Below are 22,855 nucleotides of genomic sequence, written 5' to 3' on the forward strand. Positions count from 1 at the left end.
GTAGTGGCGAGTGCCATTTCCGGTTAACATAATTAGAAATGATGTTGCATTCAAGTGCATATATACATGGTAAAAGAATATAAGTTCCTGAGTAATAGGTTGGATTATAACATTTATAAAGAAATCATTTTCGATATTAGGGTAGAAGAAGTAGTGTTTGTTCATTAATAGTAATGAGGTTAATCAGTCATGTGGACAGAGATCGGTTCTGTCTCATTCATGATCAGTCTTATTTGTTTAATAGTTAGGATGGTTGTTTATGGTATGCCTTCTTGAAAAGGTCAGTTTTCAGTAGCCTTCGGAAGGTAGCTAGATCTTGCGTTGTTTTTATGGCCTTCGGTAGTGCATTCCATATTTGCGTACAAATGTAGGAGAAGCTGGTTGCGTATGTGGACTTGTATTTTAGTCCTTTACAGTTGGGGTAGTGGAGGTTGAGGAATGTGCGTGCTGATCTTTTTGGGTTCCTAGTAGGTAGGTCTATAAGGTCTGACATGTAGGTCGGGGCTTCCCCGTGTATAATTTTGTGGACCAGGATGCAGACTTTGAACGCAATTTGTTCTTTTAATGGAAGCCAATGTAGTTTCTCTCTTAGGGGTTTGGCACTTTCGTATTTCGCTTTCCCAAATATGAGTCCGACTGCTGTGTTTTGAGCGGTTTGAAGCTTCTTAATGATTTGTTCTTTCATCCGGCATAGATGGCATTACAATAGTCTAGGTGGCTTAGCACCATTGATTGTAACAGGCTGCGGAATATTTCTCTTGGAAATAAGGTTTGATCCTTTTAAGTTTCCACATTGCGTGGAACATTTTCTTTGCTGTATTTTTCGCATGGTCTAGTGTGAGATTTCGGTCAATTGTGACTCCCAGAATTTTCAGACTGTCAGAGACCGGAAGAGTGTATTCTGGAGTGTTTATGGTATTGTTTTTATTTGAGTTATATTGTGAAGATAGGATGAGACATTGTGTCTTTTCTGCGTTTAGTTTTAGTTGGAATGAAGGGTAAGGCAAATTTGTAACATATAGATGAGTAAGAAAGTAGGAAGAATTAGAAAGTTAAGGTGATTGATTTGAAGAAAGTTGCACATGAGGTCAGAGAGAAGGTTAATTATCTCAGCTAGGGTAGGAGTGGATAAACATGTCCTGCTGCAGTATGTACAGCCCAAGTCAATCCTTGTGTGTGTGAGTGAGGCTAACAAGTTAGTTACTTCTTCCGTTAAAGGCTTGGTTGAAGAGCCAAGCTTTCACCTGCTTCCTGAAGTAGAGGTAGTCTTGTGTTAAGCGGAGCCTATCAGGCAATGCATTCCAGAGTGTGGGGGCTACTCCGGAGAAGGCTCGCTTGCGGGTATCACATCGTGTAATGTCTTTTGGAGAGGATGTAGTTAGTGAAAGTCCTTGGGAGGACCTTAGTGTCCTTGGCGGTCTGTGGAGGATCATCCTATTCTTCAGATACTCGGGGCCATTTCCTTTCAGGACCTTGAAGATCAGACAGAGTTTTAAATTCAGCCCTGTATTGTACTGGTAGCCAATGAAGTTTTTGCAAAAATGGTGTGATGTGGTCACGTCGCTTGCAACCTTCTACGAGTCTTGCTGCTGCATTCTGAATCAACTGGAGCTGGTGCAGGCCCTTTGTAGTCAGACCATTGTATAGTGCATTGCAGTAATCCAGTCTTGATGTTACCATAGCATGCACAACTGGGATAACATTTACCTTCTCGATGTAAGGAGAAAGGCAGCATATCTGTCGCAAATAGTAGAAGCAGCTCTTGAAGGTTGCTTAGATTTGGGGAATCAGAGCAAGTGTTGAATCTAACTGTATTCCAAGGTTCCCGACGTGATTTGAGAGGAGTTCATACTTCCCAAAAGGGATTTTGACGTCAGGTATGTATCCACTTGTGTTAGGGACCCAGAGAAGCTCGGTTTTACTTGGGTTCAGAAGAAGTTTGTTGTGTTTAGCCCATTTTTGAACTGATGTTAGACAAGTGATCAGTTTATTCAAGGCTGTAGGTAAGTCAGGTTCAATGGGTATGAGTAGCTGCACATCAGCCACATAGATGTAGAACTGAGTGTCCATTGACCGAATCAGCTCAGCCAGTGGCTTGAGGTAGATATTGAACAGAATAGGTGACAGTATCGATTCTTGAGGTACCCCGCAGGTCAGTGTCCATGGTGGTGATGAGTTGCTGCCAATCATTATGGATTGTTGCCTCTCTGATAGATAGGATCTGAACCAGGCAAGTACTGTTCCATTGATACCTGTTTCTGTCAGTCGTGCTAGCAAGGTATCATGATCCACAGTGTCAAAAGCTGCTGAGAAATCTAGCAGTACTAACATCAAGGCGAATCCCTTGTCTCGGTTTCTATGAAGATCATCTAGCAGGGATACAAGAACCATTTCTGTTCCATAACCAGGTCTGAATCCAGATGGACATGGATATAGCCAGTTACTCTTTTCTAGCCATTCATTAAGTTGAACACAGTGTTTGTTTTATGATTTTCCCTATTAACAAGATGTTGGATACTGGCCTGTAACTTTCAAGTTTGTCTTGGTCAAGGTTGTTTTTCTTCAGCAGAGGGCGAACCACTGCCCTTTTTAATGCTGTTGGTAATTGCCCATTAGAAAGAGAGGTGTTCACAATTTTTGTGGTGCCTTCTATAAGGCCCATACTTGCCTGCTGCACTATCTTTGATGGGCAGGGATCGAGAGAGCAGGTAGTTGGTCAAAGGTCTCTTAGGATTTTGTCACAGCTCTCCTCTGTCATTAGGTTAAAAGTGTTCCATCTCTCTCTGTTAAGAGGGGGCGAGTTTGTGCACCCCTGGTTGACTGGTTGGAGACTGGGTGGGATTGCCTGTAAATCCTGGTGGGGACTTTTAATTTTGCTGGCAAAGTATGCAGCAAAATCATTGCAGTTCAGTTTAGACTGGGCAGGCTGGTTTTGTTGTGGGGGTTGCAGTAGGCTGTTTTCTATACTAAACAGCTGCTTGGTTGAATTGGCAGCCTGTGCAATGCATTGAGAGAAATACTGTTTTTTGGTTGCTGTTAAGGCTTGGCGGTACTTTCCCTTGTGCTTCCTGCAGTTTAGCTTGTCTTCATCCAGGTAAGATTTGCACAATCCCCTTTCCAGTTTTCGTCCTTTGCATTTAAGGATCCGAAGTTCTGGAGAAAACCAAGGTGAGCGTTTGTGAGTGGGGCATAAGACCTTTTTTAGTGGTGCTGTTTTCTCTAAGGTCTTGGCTAAGTGTGTATTCCAGATGTCAACTAGTTTTGCCACTGTTGTCTTTTCATCTATATGCGGATAGTCCAAGGCCTCTAGGAAATTCTCAGCAGTAATGAGGTCCCATTTGTTTCAGGTGGTCACTTAGGGAGAATTTAATTAGAAAATGGTCTGACCATGATAGGGGTGTTATTTCAATTCTGTTATCCCAGAATTTTGGGATATCCACCCCTTTGTACAATACCAGGTCTAGTATGTGACCCTTTTCGTGGGTTGGAGAATCGATCACCTGTGTAAATCCTAGTGCTGTCATCGTGTCCAGAAAGGCAGCTGTGGTGGTATCTGGGGTTTTGATGTGTAGACTGAAGTCTCCCATGATCACCAGCCTAGGGTAATTCAGGGTCACTTGAGTAATCAGGTCTAGGAGTTCCTGCACAGATAATATGTTGTTACGAGGTGCACTGTAAATCATGAGCAGCCAGATTGGCGTCTCCTCTTTAAGTTGGATTAAAAGAGATTCTGATCCATGTAGCTGGGGGATGGATATTCTGTGCAGTTTGATTGTGTCCCAAATCAATACTGCTACCCCTCCACCCTGTCTTCCTGGTCTTGGTTGATGTTGGATATTGAAACCTGTGAATGACATCTTCAGAGACCTGTTAGACAATATTCTCATTTTATTCTTCCATGATCTCCAGGCATCTGAAACATATCTGGGCAGTTCTCCAGTGACTGAGGGACAACAGTCTATATGCTAAATTAGAGAAATGCGCTTTCCATTAGAAAACCATACCCTTTTTAGGGCACCTCATATCAGCTTGAGGATTACAAATGGACCTTGACAAGCTCCAGGCCATTTGGAACTGGCCGTAACCCTCCAGACTTTGAACCTTTCAGTGGTTCCTTGGATTCACTATTACCTTGCAATTTGACTATCATCTGTGATTACGCTGCCACTCACCACTCTTACTAAAAAACAGGGCCAATCCCAATACCTGGACACTGGAGGCCTGTCGAACCTTCAAGCAACTAAAGGATGCCTTCCTCTCAGCTCCAGTCCTGCAACACGGCATGAACCTACACGGCCATTCGTCCTCGAGAAGGATGCCTCTTCAGCAGGAGCAATACTCTCCCAAACATCCTTGGGAGATTGCACCAATGCATTTTCTTCCCTAAGAAACTTACACCCATGGAACAAAACTAGATTGGGGATCGGGAGGTTCTAGCCTTGAAAATGGCTCTGGAGCACTGGAGAACAAGGATCGACCACAGAAGGTGGAGGAACCCACAATCCCTACGTCAAAGTAGTACAGCGAAAAGGAGTAGGATAGTCAGGCCTTCACAAAAACCAAGGGAGACGTCTAAAAAATTCAGTCTTTATTAGGAAACATCAATTGATTCGACACCTATGCGCCTGCCTCAGGAGTCTTCGGATGTCCCAAGTATGTAAAAAATGAGCACAAAACTTTCCTATCTGATCAGGCTGCTAGATGTCAAATTCCAGATGTGCATCATCCGGAATTTGACATCTAACAGCCTAATCATATAGGAAAGTTTTGTGCTCATATTTTACATACTTGGGATATCCGAAGACTCCTGAGACAGGCGCATAGGCGCTGAAACACAGCTGCTGTGTCTAGTCAATTGATGTTTCCTAATAAAGACTGAATTTATTTAGATGTCTCCCTTGGTTTCTCTGGCGCACTGGAGGCATCTCCTGGAGGGGGAATCATTACTGATCATAAAAATGTCCTTTACCTGCAAAAGGCCAGATGGTCACTGTTTTTTGTACAATTTGACTTTCGCCTGACCTTCCACCTAGTAGGAAATAATATTTGGGCCGATGTTCTGTCAAGGTGCTTCGAATAGGAAGAGCAGCAAGAGCCAACACAGTTTATTCTGGATCACACTAAGGTCTTGGCGCTCTTGAATCTTACACCCCCCTCCAGGAAAGACACTAGCGCCTTTCCGGGCCCATCGAAAGTCTTACACTGGGCCCACTCCTCCTGGTTAGCGGGACACTCTGGAGTTCAAAAAACTATAAGCCTGATCACCCACCATTACTGGTGGCCCCAGATGGCCCAAGATGTTCGGCACTTTGTCCTCTCTTGTCCTGTGTCCAGCACAAAGTGCAACACACTCACCCTTGGGATCTTTTACAATCTTTGCCCATACCCAAACCCCCCTGCGACGAGGTATCCATGGACTTCATTACGGATCTTCCAGCCTCCAATGGGTATATGGTTATTTGGGTGGTGATAAACCGCGTCACGAAAATGGTCCACTTTACTCCTATGCCAAGCCTTCTGTCTGCCACCACCCTGGCCCACGCCTTCTTCCAGCTTGCACAGACTCCCTTTCTGGATGCTCAGCAATCGAGTTCAGTTTACGTCTCAATTCTGGTGGCAACTTTGTGCCTCTTTAGGAGTCCAATTAGACTTCTCCTCAGCCTAACATTCTCAGACTAACAGGCACACAGACAAAATTAACCAGTTATTAAAAACTTTTCTTCATATGTATGTCAACACACAAGATAATTGGTCCTCTTTGCTTCCTTGGGGTGAGTTCACTTATAACAACTACATCCATGACTCTTCTCAGAAGTCTCCTTTCTACGCCATGTATGTCCATCACCCATGCTTTCCATTACCCATCCCTGAAGCCCCTGATACTCCACTAGCTCAGCAGACAGCCAGACATTCGGGATGCCTGGGAACAGGTACAATAACAACTCTCAATGGGCAACTGCAGCCTACAAGCGCCAAACTGAGTTTGATCAATTCAGGAACAGAGCACCTTCCTTTCATCCCGGCGAGAAGGTTTGGCTGAGTACCAAATACTTGCGGCTCCGACTTCTGTCCCAAAAATTTGCTCCATGATTTATTGGACCCCTTTATGTGCAGGATCGCTTTGGGATGGTAACTTACCACCTCTGCCTATCATCTACCATGAAGATAAATAATGCCTTTCACGTGTTCCTCCTTAAAACCTTCATCTCCTCCAGGTGGCACTCTGAGCAAGCTGAGTCACACACTTCCATTCTCAAACCAGATCTGGAGTATGAAGTAGACAAGATTTTGGACTCTACACGTCGAGGAGACCACCTTGTTTTCATGGAAAGGCTTCAGCTCTGAAGATAACTCTTGCAGCCTACCATGCACGTCCATGTCCCTGCCTAGATTCATGACTTCCATTCCCGTTATCCATCAAAACCCGAACCCAGGAGGCAGAGGAAGAGTACTGTCACATCGCCATACCTTGATGATGCGTATCTCCCCGGTCTGTGCCGGTGCACGCATGCATCCAGGTCTATGTGTCAGCCGCAAGTGACGCCAGTGCAGAGGTCCAATGTCAGATGTGCTGTTCCCTCATTTTCAAGTCCTGCTCGGTCTGCCTATTTCTTTATGTTCTGCCCATTGCCTGTCCTGATCAGTGCCTGAGCCTGCAAAGAGGTGGGATAAGGTGGAATACAAATGCAACAAACAAACAAATAAATAAATAAATAAATAAAATGCTGCTCTGCCTGTTGCCTGTCCTGACCACTGCTTGGAATCAAGACACCATTCTGCCCACTGCCGGTCTTCACTATGAAATTGGAATCTGACCCCATTCTGCTTGCTGCCCATCTTGACTGTTACCTGGGACCTGATCCTGTCTGCATGTTGCCTGACCTTGACCCCGCCTGCACTTTTACTCCATACTGGTTCTCTCTGGAAATCTTTCATTGCCACCTCTCAACTCCTTCTATCCAGCTGCCCCTCTGGAGGACCTTCCAAGTCCTGCTGACTGCCCATACCTGAGGGCTCAACTCTCAGGGAATGGTAGTTGGTCCAGGTGAAAATTCCAGTGGCTTGTCGACCGTCCATCACCAGCTATTCAGTGACGGCACAAGGGCTCATTCCAATTCTGCACAGACAGGGGGTGTGACAAGAACACAACTTGTTATGTCAACGGATGTGAGCCTAGCTATCAGCAATTCATGATCAACTAAGTCAAAAGTGGCCAAAAGGTCAAGTGATACAACTAGGGCCACCTTATTCTGATCAAAAGCACAAGGGCTTCACTCATCATTGAAGTCACTACTGTTTCAGTACTATACCCAGTACTAAACCCTGACTGGCTGGAATGCAAAACTAATGTTCCTTCAACGAATCGAGAAAACTGTTGAAATATTTCTTTCCAATGTATTGGAAAAATTGATAAAGTTCACAAAAACTATTGTGTCCAAGTCCGAGCATAGGCCTGTTTCCATGCCTAGAAAATATGCCTGCAGAGACTAGTACTAAAGATCTGCAAAACAAAAGGAAAGAAGGCAAAGTTCAGGCATCTTCATCCAGGGGGGGCACATAGTAGCTCGAGTCTGAAATAGCCTTTGTAACTGAAGTAAAAGTTGGTATGTTAAAAGACCAGGAGGAGCTGAGAAAATTAGGGGCTGAAGTTAATAGGCTGATCCCTAAACAAGTTACCAGTTAATGTAGGAGAAAGAACTGATGAAGCAAATCTGGAGGGTAAAGATGACTTTAATGAGATCTTCAAAAATGTTTGCCAAAGTTTCCTCAGTTGGGGATGAAACTGAGCCAACTTGTATGCCTTTACCTTGGAGTTGGAAAATTGCTGAGAAAAGTTGCTTAGGGCAGTTTGGAGCTGAATTAATCAACTTACTATTATTAACAGGACCTCTTAATGGTTTTCAGAGATAGCAGTCACAATGACACTCAGTATAAAGTGAGAGTTTATGTCTCTATGTCCTTCTAGCCTTCTGCCTAAGAACACCTAATTCCTTATGGTATTAAGAGTTCTATGTAGAAGTATGAGCTCTGATACATTTCACTGAAGCAACAACATACAAGGCTAGTTGTTAAATGAGCATTCCAGATGTGGATCAAGACATCAGACAAAGCACTAAAATTAGCTAGAAAAGTTGATAGTGAGGTTATAGAGAAAGGATCAATTCTCTCAATGTATCTGGAAAAAACAGCATTCTGATTTAGAAATGGTATCCAACTGGAGTTGGTCCAAGATGATGGTGGCAGTTGCTAGTTAGAAAGTTGCCATGGTCCATTCGCCTGGTTCTTGTTCCCTTATGGGTAAATGCAGGGGAAATCAGCTGAGCCAGATACAGAAGGCATCAGCTGCATTGGCATCTGGCCCTATTGATATTTATTTGGCCAGTGGAGAACGGCACGTTTATCCGGAGAGCTACCCACTGGGAGCAGAGTCTGGTGGAAGAGAAGATGGTTGCTCCCATGAGTCAAAGCAAATTTTCAGCCCAGATCATAGAACTCTCACCTGCAGCTGTGTGCTGCTAGCTCACTAATTTCTGTACATTGGAGCCTGGCATGAGAGGAGCAGAAGGGAAGCATTCAGATTTCAAGCAATCAGGAAGTTCTTCCAGGGAAGATGCAGAGTCTGCCGCAGAGCTTGCTTGCACAATTTACAGAAGTGGAGGTAACATTCCCCGCTTCTCTCTTACACAGACATAGTAACTGATTGCACATAAAGACCTGAATGGTCCATCCAGTCTGCCCAACAGTCATATTCATTATCAATTCAAGATTAAATCAACAATGGAATGTGATATTATATCTTGATCATGGTCTCTTTTTGGTGTTTTTGGGACACAGACCATAGAATTCCGCCTGGCTCTGTCCTTATATTTCAACTATTGGAGTTACCGTCAATGCCCACTCCAGCCTATCCGAATCTATCTTGTCATTTGCGGGACAGACCGTAAAGGTCTGGCTGGCACTGTCCTCATGTTCCAAATTACTGGAGTTTCCATCGAAGCTCTCTGCAGCTCATCCTACAACCAGATTGCTATATGCAGGACTCAGACCATACGAGCCAACCCAGCACTGGGCTTAGTTGATACAGCCAGAATTATCATCTAACTCTCACTACTTGACATGCAAACACATATGCAACCTTTTTAAGTTTTGCTTTTCATACCATTCATTTTCAAATTAGAGATCCTCTGTGTTCTTCCTAAGCCATTTTGAATTCCACCACAGTTTTTTTTTCTACACCTCCCCACTTGGGAGGGCATTGCAGGCATCAGTCACTCTCTCTGTGAAAAATAATTTTTTGACATTACTCCTAAGTCTACCACCCTGCAACCCCAATTCATGTCCTCTAGTTTTACCATTTTCCATTTTATCTTGCCTTAGGAACTTGCACATTACAGGTCCAGCACTATAGAGGTGTCACTCTTACTTGACTGACCATTTTATGTTGTTCACCATTCCAACTCCACATCATCCCCCCCTACTTTCTGGTGTCCCTCAGGGTTCAATCCTGGGACCCACTCCATTATAGTTTTCTGGCCCCATTAACTTCTCTGCTCCAGTCCTTGGGATTCACATTCTTCGTATATGCTGACAATATGCAGCATCTTTTCCATTTTAACCCTGGCTCTGTTTCTGACTTTACATTAATTTATAAGAAATTAGACATCACTGCTTGGTTTAACCACAAACAGTCTGAAACTTAACTCAATTAAATAAGTGGCTATGATTTTTTTTCATCCAACTCTCCTGCTGTAGGGCATACCTTGTTTCACCATTCAAGGCACCCCTCTCCCTTATGGGTCATCTACTAGGACACTGGCTCCCCAAACCTGGTCCTGGAGGCACCCTAGCCAGCCAGGTTTTCAGGATATCCACAATGAACAGTCATGAGAGAGATATGCCCATTTAAGCTTCTTCAAAATTAAAAAAAAAAAAAACGACCACCACATTATCATGTTACTCCACTTCTCGTTACTAAACACATGTTTTCTGTTGCATAAAGGTTTCCTTTCCAGCTGAATACCTTATCTCATCAGATTCAATCTTCCGGTTTGTCCTCTTTTTTAGCCAGATTTCTACTTCCTTATGCCCCCACAAGATCACTTAGGTTGGCTAACCAGGGTAGTAGTTCCTTCTTTCCATCAGGTCTTTCTGGATGTTACTAGAAGGTCCTACTTTAATGTGGTATCTCCTACACTGTGGAATACCCTTACCCCATATTTACATCTTTAGCAGTTTTTCCACAGATTTAAGTTCCAATTAAAGGCCCATTACTTCTCCTTGGCTTCTCCTGATGTCTCATCCCGGGATTTTTCTCCTGCGATTTTGATCTTGCAACATACATGAGACAGTTCTAAGCCTCCTATTGTCCTTTCCGTCCCCTGCTATTCCTTCTTGTTGGTTATAGGGCTCATTTTCAAAGCACTTAGACTTACAAAGTTCCATAGTAACCTATGGAACTTTGTAAGTCTAAGTGCTTTGAAAATACACCTCTATGTAATCTCTCCTTCACCCATTATCCTCTTGTGAGATGCGACACTGTGGGATTCCCTTTTCTCCCGCAATTAGTTTACATATTGCAAACCGCTTAGATTTCTTTCTGAAAATTTACAGTACATCAAATAAATTGAACTTGGACAGTGATATCTACAGAGGAAGTCCCACTGTCTCTGCCCAACGTGCAGGAGGTGGCTCAGGGGTAGAAATTCTAGGGGAGTCACAGGAACTTTCCTGGAGGCTTTGAGATCTAAACCCACAATTACTCTAGACACAAATTGGCTGGCAATATCAGGCTTTGCTAAATCAGTTCACCTGGCAATTAATCTTTCCTTGCAATTGGCTGACGCAGGTTGAAAAACATCATCAAGAAATTAAATCTGTTGTTGAATCTGTGACCAGGGTGGAACAAACACAGACTCAAATACAGGCAGAACAAGCTGCTATTAAAGATGTGATTTTAGCAAGAGCCAAAATGAAGTTTATGGAAAACTCTTGAGAAGTTGCAACTTGAGGATGTTAAATTTTCACAAAGACGCCAAGGTCTCCCCAAAAGAAATAGTAGTATAGTATTATATGGATAAAGAGAGCATATTATCCACCAAATAAAACATGTGGGAGTAATGTGCTCACTAGAGAAACAACAACAGTGTCTGGACTTGTCTCAAGTCAGTAACTCATAATGCATCTCTGCTGCTTACTTTGGGTAGTAGCTCTGATAGGGATTTCCTACTCAGATGCTACTATAAACAAGAATTTATTTAGAGGTTTTAAAATATATATATATTTCCTGATTTATCTAGAGAATCCCAGAGGCAGTTTCTATTGATGTACCCGGGGATCTTCAGCTGGAGGCCACTTTTTATGTGAGATTTTCTTGCAAATGTACTGTTGCTTACCAATCCTCCAAATTTGATTTTTGGAATCTGACTCACTTTTTCTCTTTCTTGGTAGCCAAGGATGCTTATCTAGGTTTGTTGAATGGAGTGATTTGTTTAATCTGTTCTCCTTTCTAAGATGCAGTTTTGCTTTCCTACCTTAGTAGAACTTAATTCTTTTCCTTTTTCTCTTCATGGATGTTTGGACCTCCCTAACTTGAGGACTAGAGTCAAACGGAATTTGAATAATTATATAATTGCCTATTGGTGGGTTTTTTTTAAAATCTTCATAATTCCCTATTTCTTTAGCTTTTCTGTACAAGTGGTTTTGCTTGACTTGTTATTTTTGATTTGTAAAAAAAAATTATATCCAGTAAAAACTAGATCAAACATTACAGAAAATGGTCCAACCAGGAAAGAGGAAGGAAAGAGAAATCATAAAGAAGGATGGAACAGATTTGTTGAGAGAGAACAAGGTCAAGGATGTGGCCTGGTTTGAGAGTTGGTATGGGAACATGCTGTGTCAGAGAAAGATCATTAGAAGAAAACAAAAACGCTTATCCTGGAATCATATGGAGAGTCTAACTGAAAGTTAATGTCACCCAGAACAAGAAGATTGGGGGAAATTAATAATGGCTGTAGAAAGATTATTACATAAATAATCCTAATTATCATTTGTGAAGGAAAGAGAGAAATACATAAACAGTAAGTAAATATTAGGAATGACATCTATTTGTTGTAGGAGTGACTAGGACTAGATAATTTGGATACTGGAAGTGAATGGTGATATATGAATGCTAAACCTCCTCCCTTTTTCCCAGTCTGAGAGCAGGACCGTAGCAAGCAATGTGCAGGCCATGCAGCTGCATAGGGTGCAAGGGAAGCCAATGGAAGGGGCACGATGTTTGCACCCCAACTTTCCTTGCACCTTATGCAGCTGCATGGCCTGCACATTGATTGCTACGGTCCTGCCCTCAGACTGGGAAAAAGGGAGGAGGTTTAGCATTCATCTATCACCATTCACTTCCAGTATCCAAATTGCTTGCTATGGTCCTGCTCTCAGTGAAAGGGGCACGTCAGCAGCATTTGGGGGCATGTCGCACAGGGCACGCGCCAGGCTTGCTATGCTCCTGTCTGAGAGATTGAGAGTATATAGAGTAATATGAAAGATACTGGAAAAAAATGCATTCTTCACCATCCATTAACAAAGTTTCTGTCAGGTCAATTTATTAGTTATATCACCATGAATCACTGAAGTTTTTTGATCTCACAGCAGGACTATTTAATAACAACCACTTCAAAGTGCTGGCAACAAGAGATGATTCATAGCATGCCTGTGAGCAAACTCTGGTTAATAGAGAACAAACGATTGAAAACCTTGCATGAGGCCGTGTAGATTTAGCATACATAGCTGGAGGGAAAAAAATACTACATAGTAACATAGTGACAGCAGATAAAGACCTGTACGGTCCATCCAGTCTGCCCAACAAGATAAACTATACTAGAAAAATGACTGACTAGTTTTGAGGCTGATAACCAACATAATCTTAGATAGGAACTTACAATGCAAGCACAGAACCACTCACTTACTGTAAAATTATATAGGGAAGATTAGTCATTAAGACCTTGAGCTTGCAGACTGTAAATGTTGAATTGACTGCCACCAAAACTGAAACCTTCCAGGGAAGAAGTGGCTCAAAGGTAGCCTCCACCAGCTGGGAAAGAAATATGTTGAGGTCTCCAAACCACAGAATGTGGCTAGATGGGAGGCTTCAACAGAAGCAAGCCCTGGTTAAATCAAACTAAAGGCTGTAGAGTTTACATAGTGGCAAGAGTCAACTAAATGATAGTAAACCCTAGCAGAGTTGGCTTTTTAGATCCAAGAGGCAAATGTATAAGGTACTTTAGCAGTTTGTGCATTTCATTTTCATTTATTACTTACATAGCATACTCCAAGTAAATACATCTAGTGCCATTCCATCATACTGGACAAGCAGCACCTTTCACTGAAAACCATGAAGCCCCTTTCTAAAAGCCAGAAGAATTTCAGAGATGCTATAAGACAAATTCAGTGAGCTCTCTTTTACCTTTCTCAATATACAGGCTGTGAGGGGCAAGAGTGATGATGCTAGAATGCAACAGAGTTCCCTGATTCTGCACGATTAGTGTTTAGTAAAATTCTCTCAAGTCAGTAAGGAGTTATGAGTACCAGTTCCTAAGTTCTCTTGGCTTTCTTGAGAACAGATTCAACACCACTGACTGGTGTGGTAGTTGCTGATTTTTGATTTAGAAGCCTTCTGGATTCGAAAAGGCAATGGACTTTATAAGCATTGAGCACAGAGGTGGGGGGGGGGGGGGGGGGGAGGGATGTCCCATATTCTTATCTACATATCCTTCAGGACCTTGTGAACTGAAACAGTCACTTCTTTCTTTGGGTAAGAAACTCAAGGAAATACATTTCACTGGGCCTTTCACTGTGAGAGCAACATATATCCTATTGGCCCTGTGTGACAGTGCAGGCACAGAAACCAAGACATTATTCTGCAAAGCTGATGAACATCTGAGCACTCTGAAATGCACTTCACTGACCATTTGTGAGGATTTATTATCCTGCCTGTTCCTCGGAGAACACTCTACCAATAGTTCAGGCAATGATAAAAACAGTAGGAGAGATTGATTCCCTAGTAAAGGGAGATTTTGAAATATTTATAAAAATGTTCATACCACATTCCTAAGTTGCCCACAGTTCTTAAAAAAAAAAAAAAAAAGAAGAAATTAAACTCCTAATAGTACCATCACCATCATAAAACAATATAAAATAAAAATAAAGCCAAATTCAAACAAAAACAAACAGCTATATTTGGAGGGGGGGTGGCTTATTTTCTAGTCTAATCAATTATTGATTATACCTTGAAGTATTTAACAAGGACAAATGAAAAATGCTAAAGGCCAAAAGAATATTTTGCTGCATATTTAATTGCATGAACATTAACTAGTGAAATAAGGTGCAGAGGTTTTATGACAATTACAGGAGTAAACTTAGCTTTTTTTTTTTTTTTTTTTTTTTAAGAGATCCTCCCAGTTTGAGAAGGTCATCAAATTTCAGATGCCCAGAGGGTTAGCATTCAATATTATACAGCAGTGGTTCTCTACCCAGACCTTGGTACATACCCAGCTAGTCAGGTTTCATGATCTCTACAGTGAATATGCATGAGACAAAGCTGCATGCACTGCCTCCATTATATGTAAATCTCTCTCATGCCTAGTCATTGTGGAGATTCTGAAAACTCAAATGGGAGGGTGTGTCCTGAGGACTGGGTTGAGAACTCCTGTTATACAGGTTTAAATTTTAGTCAAAACTCCAAGAAGGGACTGTTCTCAGCTAAGATTCATACCTAAACATTTGATTTTAATCAGACAAGGCCAAGAAATGATGCGCCATAAATTTAATATACATCATTTCTTTTCAGCTGTCTTAAAACTATAGTTCAATGATGGAAAAAACTGGGCTTTAAAAGCACATATCCAAATAGCAATACCTGGATAAATGCCACTGGCTGGGACCATCCAGTGATTTTCTGTGTATAGTGCCACTAAAAATCATCATGGACTGCCCCAGCAAAAAAGTTGTCCTAAGTGATCTGGATAGCAGACTGAATATCACCACTCTCCAGATAACACCAGCAGTCACAACTCTATGCCACAGCTGGCATTAAAAAAAAAAAAAAGTGTTGATTGCTGTAGCTGAATATGAACCTGATTTTTTTTTCTCTTTACCTCGGGTTTCTGTTCCACTTGATGTTCACTAGGTTCTTGTTCTGCTTCCTCAAATGTAATTTCCCTCATTGGAGCATCAGTCCCTTGTTGCTGGGAGTTGGTATCTGTACTAGCAACAGAGGCTGGAGTTGGTACCCTGTTATCGTTGCTAGCTGCAGCCTGGGAAAGCTAATATATAAAGAAAGATTGTTAAAAGAAAGAAACTAGAAATTGATTTTCATTAAGGAATAGAAAGAATCACGTAACAGCCCACAAATCAACTCTGCATAGTATAAAAACAGAATACGATAGAAATCAAAAGTGCCAGAAAATACCAGCATACATCTTTTTCTTATAAAACTGTTTATTCCTCCAGATGATTTAGAACTAGGGCTGTGACCTAGCACCAGGAGCTTTCATTCACAACTACTTGGGTAGCACGTTATTGATTGATGCACAAACAAAAACACTTAATTACTATGCAGCAAATAGTTTGAAATTAATGAAATGCAATGGAATGAATATTTTCCATTATTTTATTGCATCTGGTATGCTATACCAGTCATAAGAATGAAGACAATTATAGCTGCACTTATTCTTCACACCCAGGTGCCACTTGCAGCATGCCCCATCACACTTTTTCAGTTTAAATATTCTCTGACATATTCTGCCAATGTTATCTAGTAAGGCCATTTTCTAACACTTCCTTTCATTTAAAAACAAGTTGGACTTAAAAACAAAATTCTAGGGCCATCATTGTGGCTAACACTCTAGCACACTGGTTTGGAATGGGCGATCTGGAGTTCAGTCCCTTATCTGTTGGGCCTGGGTGTACTGTAGCGGTGGCTACACTTAGGCCTACGGACAGAGGGAAGATAATTCCTGCTGTGGTAGCCCTTGATAAGGTGCGATACCAGAGGGAAGATTATTGTTGCTGTGGTAGCCACTGATAAGGTGCGATACCACATGCACCATCTCAGATGCAGCACCCTCCCGTCCCTGGACTGGTGAAGGGCAAGGGGCAACTAAGCTTCTGGATTATGGTAATGATTTCTTTTATATATTGTGCATTAATTAAAATAACATTTTCCTTCAAAATGTATAACTCCAGAGAAAGAAAGATGGCAGAATAAGTCTTCTAACTAGGAGACAGATGTAAGATTAAAAAATAAAGCTTAGGAGCAATAAATTGAGTTTGAAAATCTAAATTTTTATTAGGCTTACTGATATATGTCATCTATGGGGGTACCTCTATTAGAGAGAAGCAATTTCTTTTTCTCCATTAACAAGCAGCATAAATCATCCACACATGTGGGAAAACCTATTTGTTGATGGAGAAACCAGAACTGCTCAACTGTGTACACAAAATAAACTGGCCATTCATATTGACCCACCTTCCCCGGCTCTCCAAAAGACTAAGGGGATTCTGAGGTAGCACCTGCATTGCAAGTATTGAACATACTCAGAAATACCTTCTCTGTTTCTCTGAGCTCACAAGAGTAGTTCCGTGTCAGCACTGTCAGATATCATGAATTTATTTTTATGTGATTTTATGTATGTTCTTTTGTTTGCTGCCCTGGATAAGGGCGGGTTATAAGTAACAAATCCAATCCAATCTACGTATGCAACTGAACACAAATCCTGCTGCCTACTAAGAAGCCCTGCTATGACTCAGATTGAATGCTGTCGGAGACCAAATTCCGGGCTAGATGGATTTATGGTTTGACTCAGCATGATGTATTCTATGTTGAGAGCTGCCACACTTATATTTGAGGAAGGATCTTTATAGAAAAGATAACTTCCAAATAGACAGGTCTTGTAGAACTTCTTATCCAAATTAACTTTCCTATTTAAATTTGCTGCTTACACATTAGTGAAATGTGAAAGTGTGAATGGATGACAATGTTGAAGCCCTATATATTTATACTGCTCTCATTCCCCTGGTGGAATTGATTCAACTGCATTGGTCTGTAGCAGAAAACAGTTCCATTGTAAGTATTCCCTTATGCTGAAAGCTTGATTTTGATGCTCAGTGGGCAATTTGGAGGAAGATCCAGTCATTGAGAACAGTATCATACCCAGACTATTTTGCAAACCCACTATTTTGAGTTACAGGGAGCCATCAGTTTGAAAAAAAAAAAATCATAAGAACATAAAAGAGTAGCCATACTGGGTCAGACCAATGATCCATCTAGCCCAGTATCCTGTTTTCCAAACAGTGGCCAAGCCAGGCCAAACATACCTTGCAGAAACCCAAATCGTGACAACACTCCATACTACAATCCCAGTGTAAGCAGTTGCTTGCCATGTCTGTCTCAACAGCAAACTATGAACTTGTCCTCCAGGAATTTGTCCATACCTTTTTTAAGCCCAGATACACTAACCGTTATTACCACATCCTCCAGCAAAGAGTTCCAGAGCTTAACTATTCGTTGAGTGAAAACATATTTCCTTCTATTTGTTTTAAAAGTATTTCCACTTAACTTCCTCGCGTGTCCCCCAGTCTTTGTACTTTCGGAATGAGTAAAAAAATTTAAAAAAATCAATTTATTTCCACTCACTCTACACCACTCAGGATTTTGTAGACCTTAATCATATCTCCCCACATCTGGAAAGTCATTTGGAATGGATAAAGACACTGAAGCTGTTCTCTTGGAGGCAGTCAAAACCTTGCCATGGTCTTTATTATGTTCCCCTGAACTATTTGGACTTCTCCCTCCTTTATTTGTGGTCAAAGGAAGATATGGTGAAATAATAATGCTTTTCTTTAGTTAATTATGTTTCCACTTGAATTATATGTATTACTCGTATCTGTATTTCTCGTAGCAAGTATAATACTTGTAAAGTTATGAAAATTTTCAATAAATATAAAAAAAAACAAAAAAACCTTGCCCTGGTTTTGGCTACAGAGCTGGTTGGGACGTTTGGGTCTTCTGCTGTCTGGGATAAGAGTGAGAGGGAGGAGGATCCCTACACCTTTGAGAGTACAGTAGGACCTCCATTCCCTGTTAGTCTGACACTTCGTAGAGGCGGTGGCTGGGTTGAAAGTGAGCCTGGAAAGCAACCTGATACAATGAATGGTAATGAGCCACGCAGATTACTGCAATGGAATTTATGCGGGATGTGAAGAACTCACAAAGAAACGCCAGACAGCCCAAAACACGGCAGCCAGGCTGATATTCGGTAAAACACGATTCAAAGGAGCCAAACCCCTCCGAGAAAAACTGCATTGGCTCCCAATCAAGGAACGTATCACCTTCAAAATCTGTACCTTGGTCCACAAGATTATCTACGGCGAAGTCCCAGAATATATGACCGATCTGATAGATCTCCCAACCATTAGATAGGCACATTTCATTTATACATAGTAACATAGTAGATGACAGCAGAAAAAGACCTGTACGGTCCATCCAGTCTGCCCAACAAGACAACTCATGTGTGCTACTTTTGTGTATACTCTACTTTGATTTGTACCTGTGCTCTTCAGGGCACAGACCGTGTAAGTCTGCCCAGCACTAGCCCCGCCTCCCAACCACCGGCTCTGGCATAGACCGTATAAGTCTGCCCAGCACTATCCCCGCCTCCCACCACCGGCTCTGGCACAGACCGTATAAGTCTGCCCAGCGCTATCCCCGCCTCCCAACCACCAGCCCCGCCTCCCACCATCGGCTCTGGCACAGACCGTATAAGTCTGCCCAGCACCATCTCCGTCTCCCGCCACCGGCTTTGCTACCCAATCTCGTCTAAGCTCCTTAGGATCCATTCCTTCTGAGCAGGATTCCTGTATGTTTATCCCACACATGTTTGAATTCCGTTACTGTTTTTGTTTCCACCACCTCCCGCGGGAGGGCATTCCAAGCATCCACTACTCTCTCCGTGAAAAAATACTTCCTGACATTTTTCTTGAGTCTGCTCCCCTTCAATCTCATTTCATATCCTCTCGTTCTACCGCCTTCGCATCTCCGGAAAAGGTTCGTTTGCAGATTAATACCTTTCAAATATTTGAACGTCTGTATCACATCACCCCTGTTTCTCCTTTTCTCCAGAGTATACATGTTCAGGTCCGCAAGTCTCTCCTCATACGTCTTGTAACGCAAATCCCATACCATTCTCGTAGCTTTTCTTTGCACCGCTTCAATTCTTTTTACATCCTTAACAAGATACGGCCTCCAAAACTGAACACAGATTGTGTTGGACACATAACCATAGATTGTATTGGAGACTATATATTCCTTCCTATCCTTGACCCCAATGTACCTGAATATACCAACCTTACCCGACCCTATTATCAAATTATATTTGTTTCCCCTACCGGACTTGGCGATCGCCTTTACGGTACTATGTAAGCCACATTTGAGCCTGCAAATAGGTGGGAAAATGTGGGATACAAATGTAACAAATAAATATTAAGGTTACCACTCTACTGCTCCTTGAGAGGAGCAGCTTCCTGCACTTTAGGATTGAGTTTAAATTATTAGTTCTTACCCACAAAGCACATCACAAACATTTTCCATCCTATTTGATAATAATGGTTATATACCATATGTATCAGAATACATCACTGCAGATCTATTTGATTTTACAATTCAAAGGGAAAAAAAAAGTTTATTTAAAGACAATATTTTTTTTTATTAAAGCATTTGGTGTACAGAACCAGGAGGGATAGAGATAGCTTCTGAAAATTATCTGCAAGTTGTTTTTCTTCTTTTACTTTATTCTCTCTCTTAGTATAGATGATATAGGGTCTTTCCTATTTTATCAATGGCGCTCCTTTCCTTTTGAATTATATTTTATTGTGAACCGTTGTGACATGCTAAAACCTGGCAGTATAACAATTTTTACTGAATTGTAACTGACTTAAGAGATTCTCTCCATGGCATGGCATGCGAGTTCACTTATCCTGCACATCAAACCTTGGGTCTGAGGCCCTTACCCAGGGAAGGCTGCAGGTGCCAATACTCACTGCAGAAGTTCTTGATGCCAGTGAAATAATGGGGCATGCAGATCAGTATTTCCCATGCTCCTTCCCTTTGGCTGCTAACCCACAGAATGTGTCAACCTTTTCTCTATGGAGACTGTAGGCAAACTATTTTACATTGCACACAGTGTCCCACAAGTACATGCTCATGGAAAGTTTGTAACATGCTATGCAGGACATGAGAACAGCATTATGAAAAAAAAAAAAAAAAAAAAAAGATTCCTCCCAAATTACTCAAATGTCTAAATCTCCCTCACAGGCACCACTGAGTGAGTCCTGGAGCTTTTGGTTCTTTTGAGAATAGATTTGACCACCATGGGAGACAAAGATTAAGTATACCAGTGTTTAATCATGAAGAAGTGGAATCTGTACCTAGTGCTAGATTCAACACTGGAAACATTGCTGGGCAGACTGGATGGACTGTGCAGATCTTTATCTTTAAACACGGAATGGTGAGGAGGCCACAAGCTTTTCAAATCCAGGAGCCTTCTGGACTCCACACAGTCAACCTTCTTATTCATAGGAGAGAGGGGGAGGGGTGTCTTCCATATTCTCATTTGAACCTCCTTCAGAATTCTGTGAACTGGCACTGTGACAGCTTCTTTGGGTGGGTTGAGAAATTGGATGATATCCAATGTTTCTTCCTTGGGCTCCTCCTCCACCTCAAACTAAATTGGGAAGGCCTATGCCATCCCCCTCACAAAATCAATGAAAGAGTTCCTTAGATGGAGATTTACACTTCTCATGAAGTAGAGAGGGGTTTTGAAGTGAGACCTGGGGACATCTCCATAAAGACCTCTGGGTGAAGCTAAAGATGATGTACAGATATGGATGTTTAACACTACATAAATCATTAGGCTTGCAATTTTTATGCTATTCTTTGAGGGTATTTCTATAAGAAGTTGCCTAAGTTTAAGAGACAAGAACAAGGGTAAATGACCATTTTCTGGCTACATGGTGTTCTGTGCCAAGATGAGATGGATGGCTTGCAGGTGGATGTTTACATAGGCAAAGCACACATTTACATGTGTAGATTATAAAAATGTATAATCTAAGTACTGTAGGGGTATTTCCCTGTGATCTAGCCTATGCTGGTCTTGGCCTATACAAGCCTATGACATCTTGGTATAATAAGATGGCTGCTGCAACCTCTCTGTGTCAGCAAGATCCAGCTTCAACTTGTGGAAAATCACTGACAGGCTTGCTAAAGCCAAGGACAGTCTGTGTTCTAAACACCCCCTTCTATCACCCTGAGAACGGAGTAGGGAGGCAGACATGGCTCCAGAAGTTACCATTCTCCAAGGTCACAAAACAAAGAACTCTTCTTGCCATGTACTGAACTGGACAAGATCATGATTGGTTCCTACCGTCACCTGACCGAGAGTTACGGAAAAAGCGGGAACAGAACAGAAGTGAGTCGGAGACCCTTGGAAGAGGGGCAACTGGTAAGAGGACCTGAGAGATCCAGCAAGGCTCGGGGGGAGCCAGAGACTTTGTATGATACCAACATCGTGATCTGCATCCTGGTGCAAATACCTGTGGCAGAGATATTGGCTCTGATAACCAAAGGAGTGACGGGAACCTACGTGGGCTAATAAAGACCTGCACTACCTAAGACACCGACAGCTAAAACAGCGTCTGGGGAGATTCTGCTCCGGTCTTATCTGAAGCCGTCATCACGACAGCGTGGTAAGATCACAGTGATATATTTCCTGGTCTGGGGTTAGGCAGTGGTTTTATCTAAGTACGACTGGTTTATGTCAGCTCTTGGTCAGGGAAAGCAGCTAATGTGTATCTTGCATAAGATGTGATAAGTTTCATAAGGATTATTAGGTTATCATTTGTACTGTTCTAATCATTACTGTACTTAGTCTCAGGATAATCAGAGTGTAGTTTAGACAATATATTTTGGTAGTGCTCATATCAGTAAGGGATATTTTTATTGCATAAGCTAGCGCAGAGTATTTCTATTTTCTTATCCATAATAAAGCTAATATATATATCTATCAGCTGTGTCTTTCTTTTTCACTCTACACACCAAAACACCTGGAGAGGTGCCAGAAGCAAGATTCCTGTATCTCACCCTAGACAGAGCTAATGAGTCTGTTAGGCAGACTTATGCATCAGGGAATCTTGGTATAAGTAATCTGTGGGTACCTGTTGCCCTAGGTACTATTTATCTCACCCTACAAATGGGGGCTCGTTGCGGGGTCTCAAAGAGCTGAGGAAAGAATCCGTTTGTGTTTTTCTGTAGAAAGAAAGAAATCCTAGCTGTATAGTTCTGAACTTTAAATTTCTCTCTCTGTGTGTGCACTGGAAAGTGTCTGTGAAGCGTGCTAGACACTGGTAGTCGTAAATCTGCTGCTTCTGCCAGCTTTACGACCTAGCAGTGAGATAAGGTTTTTTTTTCAGTACTAGTTGTGTTACTTGCTAGCAGCTTTCAGTTCTTCAGTATGACGTCACCTAGCAATATGCTCTCCGCGCTAGAAGTCACTGTTTTTGAAGTTTTAATTAGTGCAAGACAGTCTAATAAGGCAGTACCGGAGTATTCTATAAGCTCTCTGTTGAAATTGTTTAGGAAAAACTCGCCTGAAAGTCACAAGGCATATGATTTTGTATTGCATGCAGTGTTGAAGGTTAAAAATAGATTGACTGTGGCAGCACTAGTGGAGCTCGGCTGTACCCTACTAGCTAAGAACGAAAGTGCAGCTTGTAGTACCTTTGACCTCCAAACTGAACTCCAACAACT

At 41.9% G+C, this 22,855-nt stretch overlaps 1 protein-coding gene across 1 annotated transcript in view; it reads right to left on the bottom strand.

The window, feature by feature from the left end:
* CREBBP (CREB binding protein) overlaps positions 1–22,855 on the bottom strand; it is an 846,007-nt gene that overhangs the window by 329,927 nt on the left and 493,225 nt on the right. Inside the window, exon 15 of the mRNA XM_030211575.1 lies at positions 15,150–15,317. Coding sequence (XP_030067435.1) covers positions 15,150–15,317 — 168 coding nt within the window. The remainder of the gene's footprint in view (positions 1–15,149; positions 15,318–22,855) is intronic.

The sequence above is a fragment of the Microcaecilia unicolor genome, chromosome 8 (genome assembly GCF_901765095.1).
Source record: "Microcaecilia unicolor chromosome 8, aMicUni1.1, whole genome shotgun sequence".
Classification (NCBI taxonomy): domain Eukaryota; kingdom Metazoa; phylum Chordata; class Amphibia; order Gymnophiona; family Siphonopidae; genus Microcaecilia; species Microcaecilia unicolor.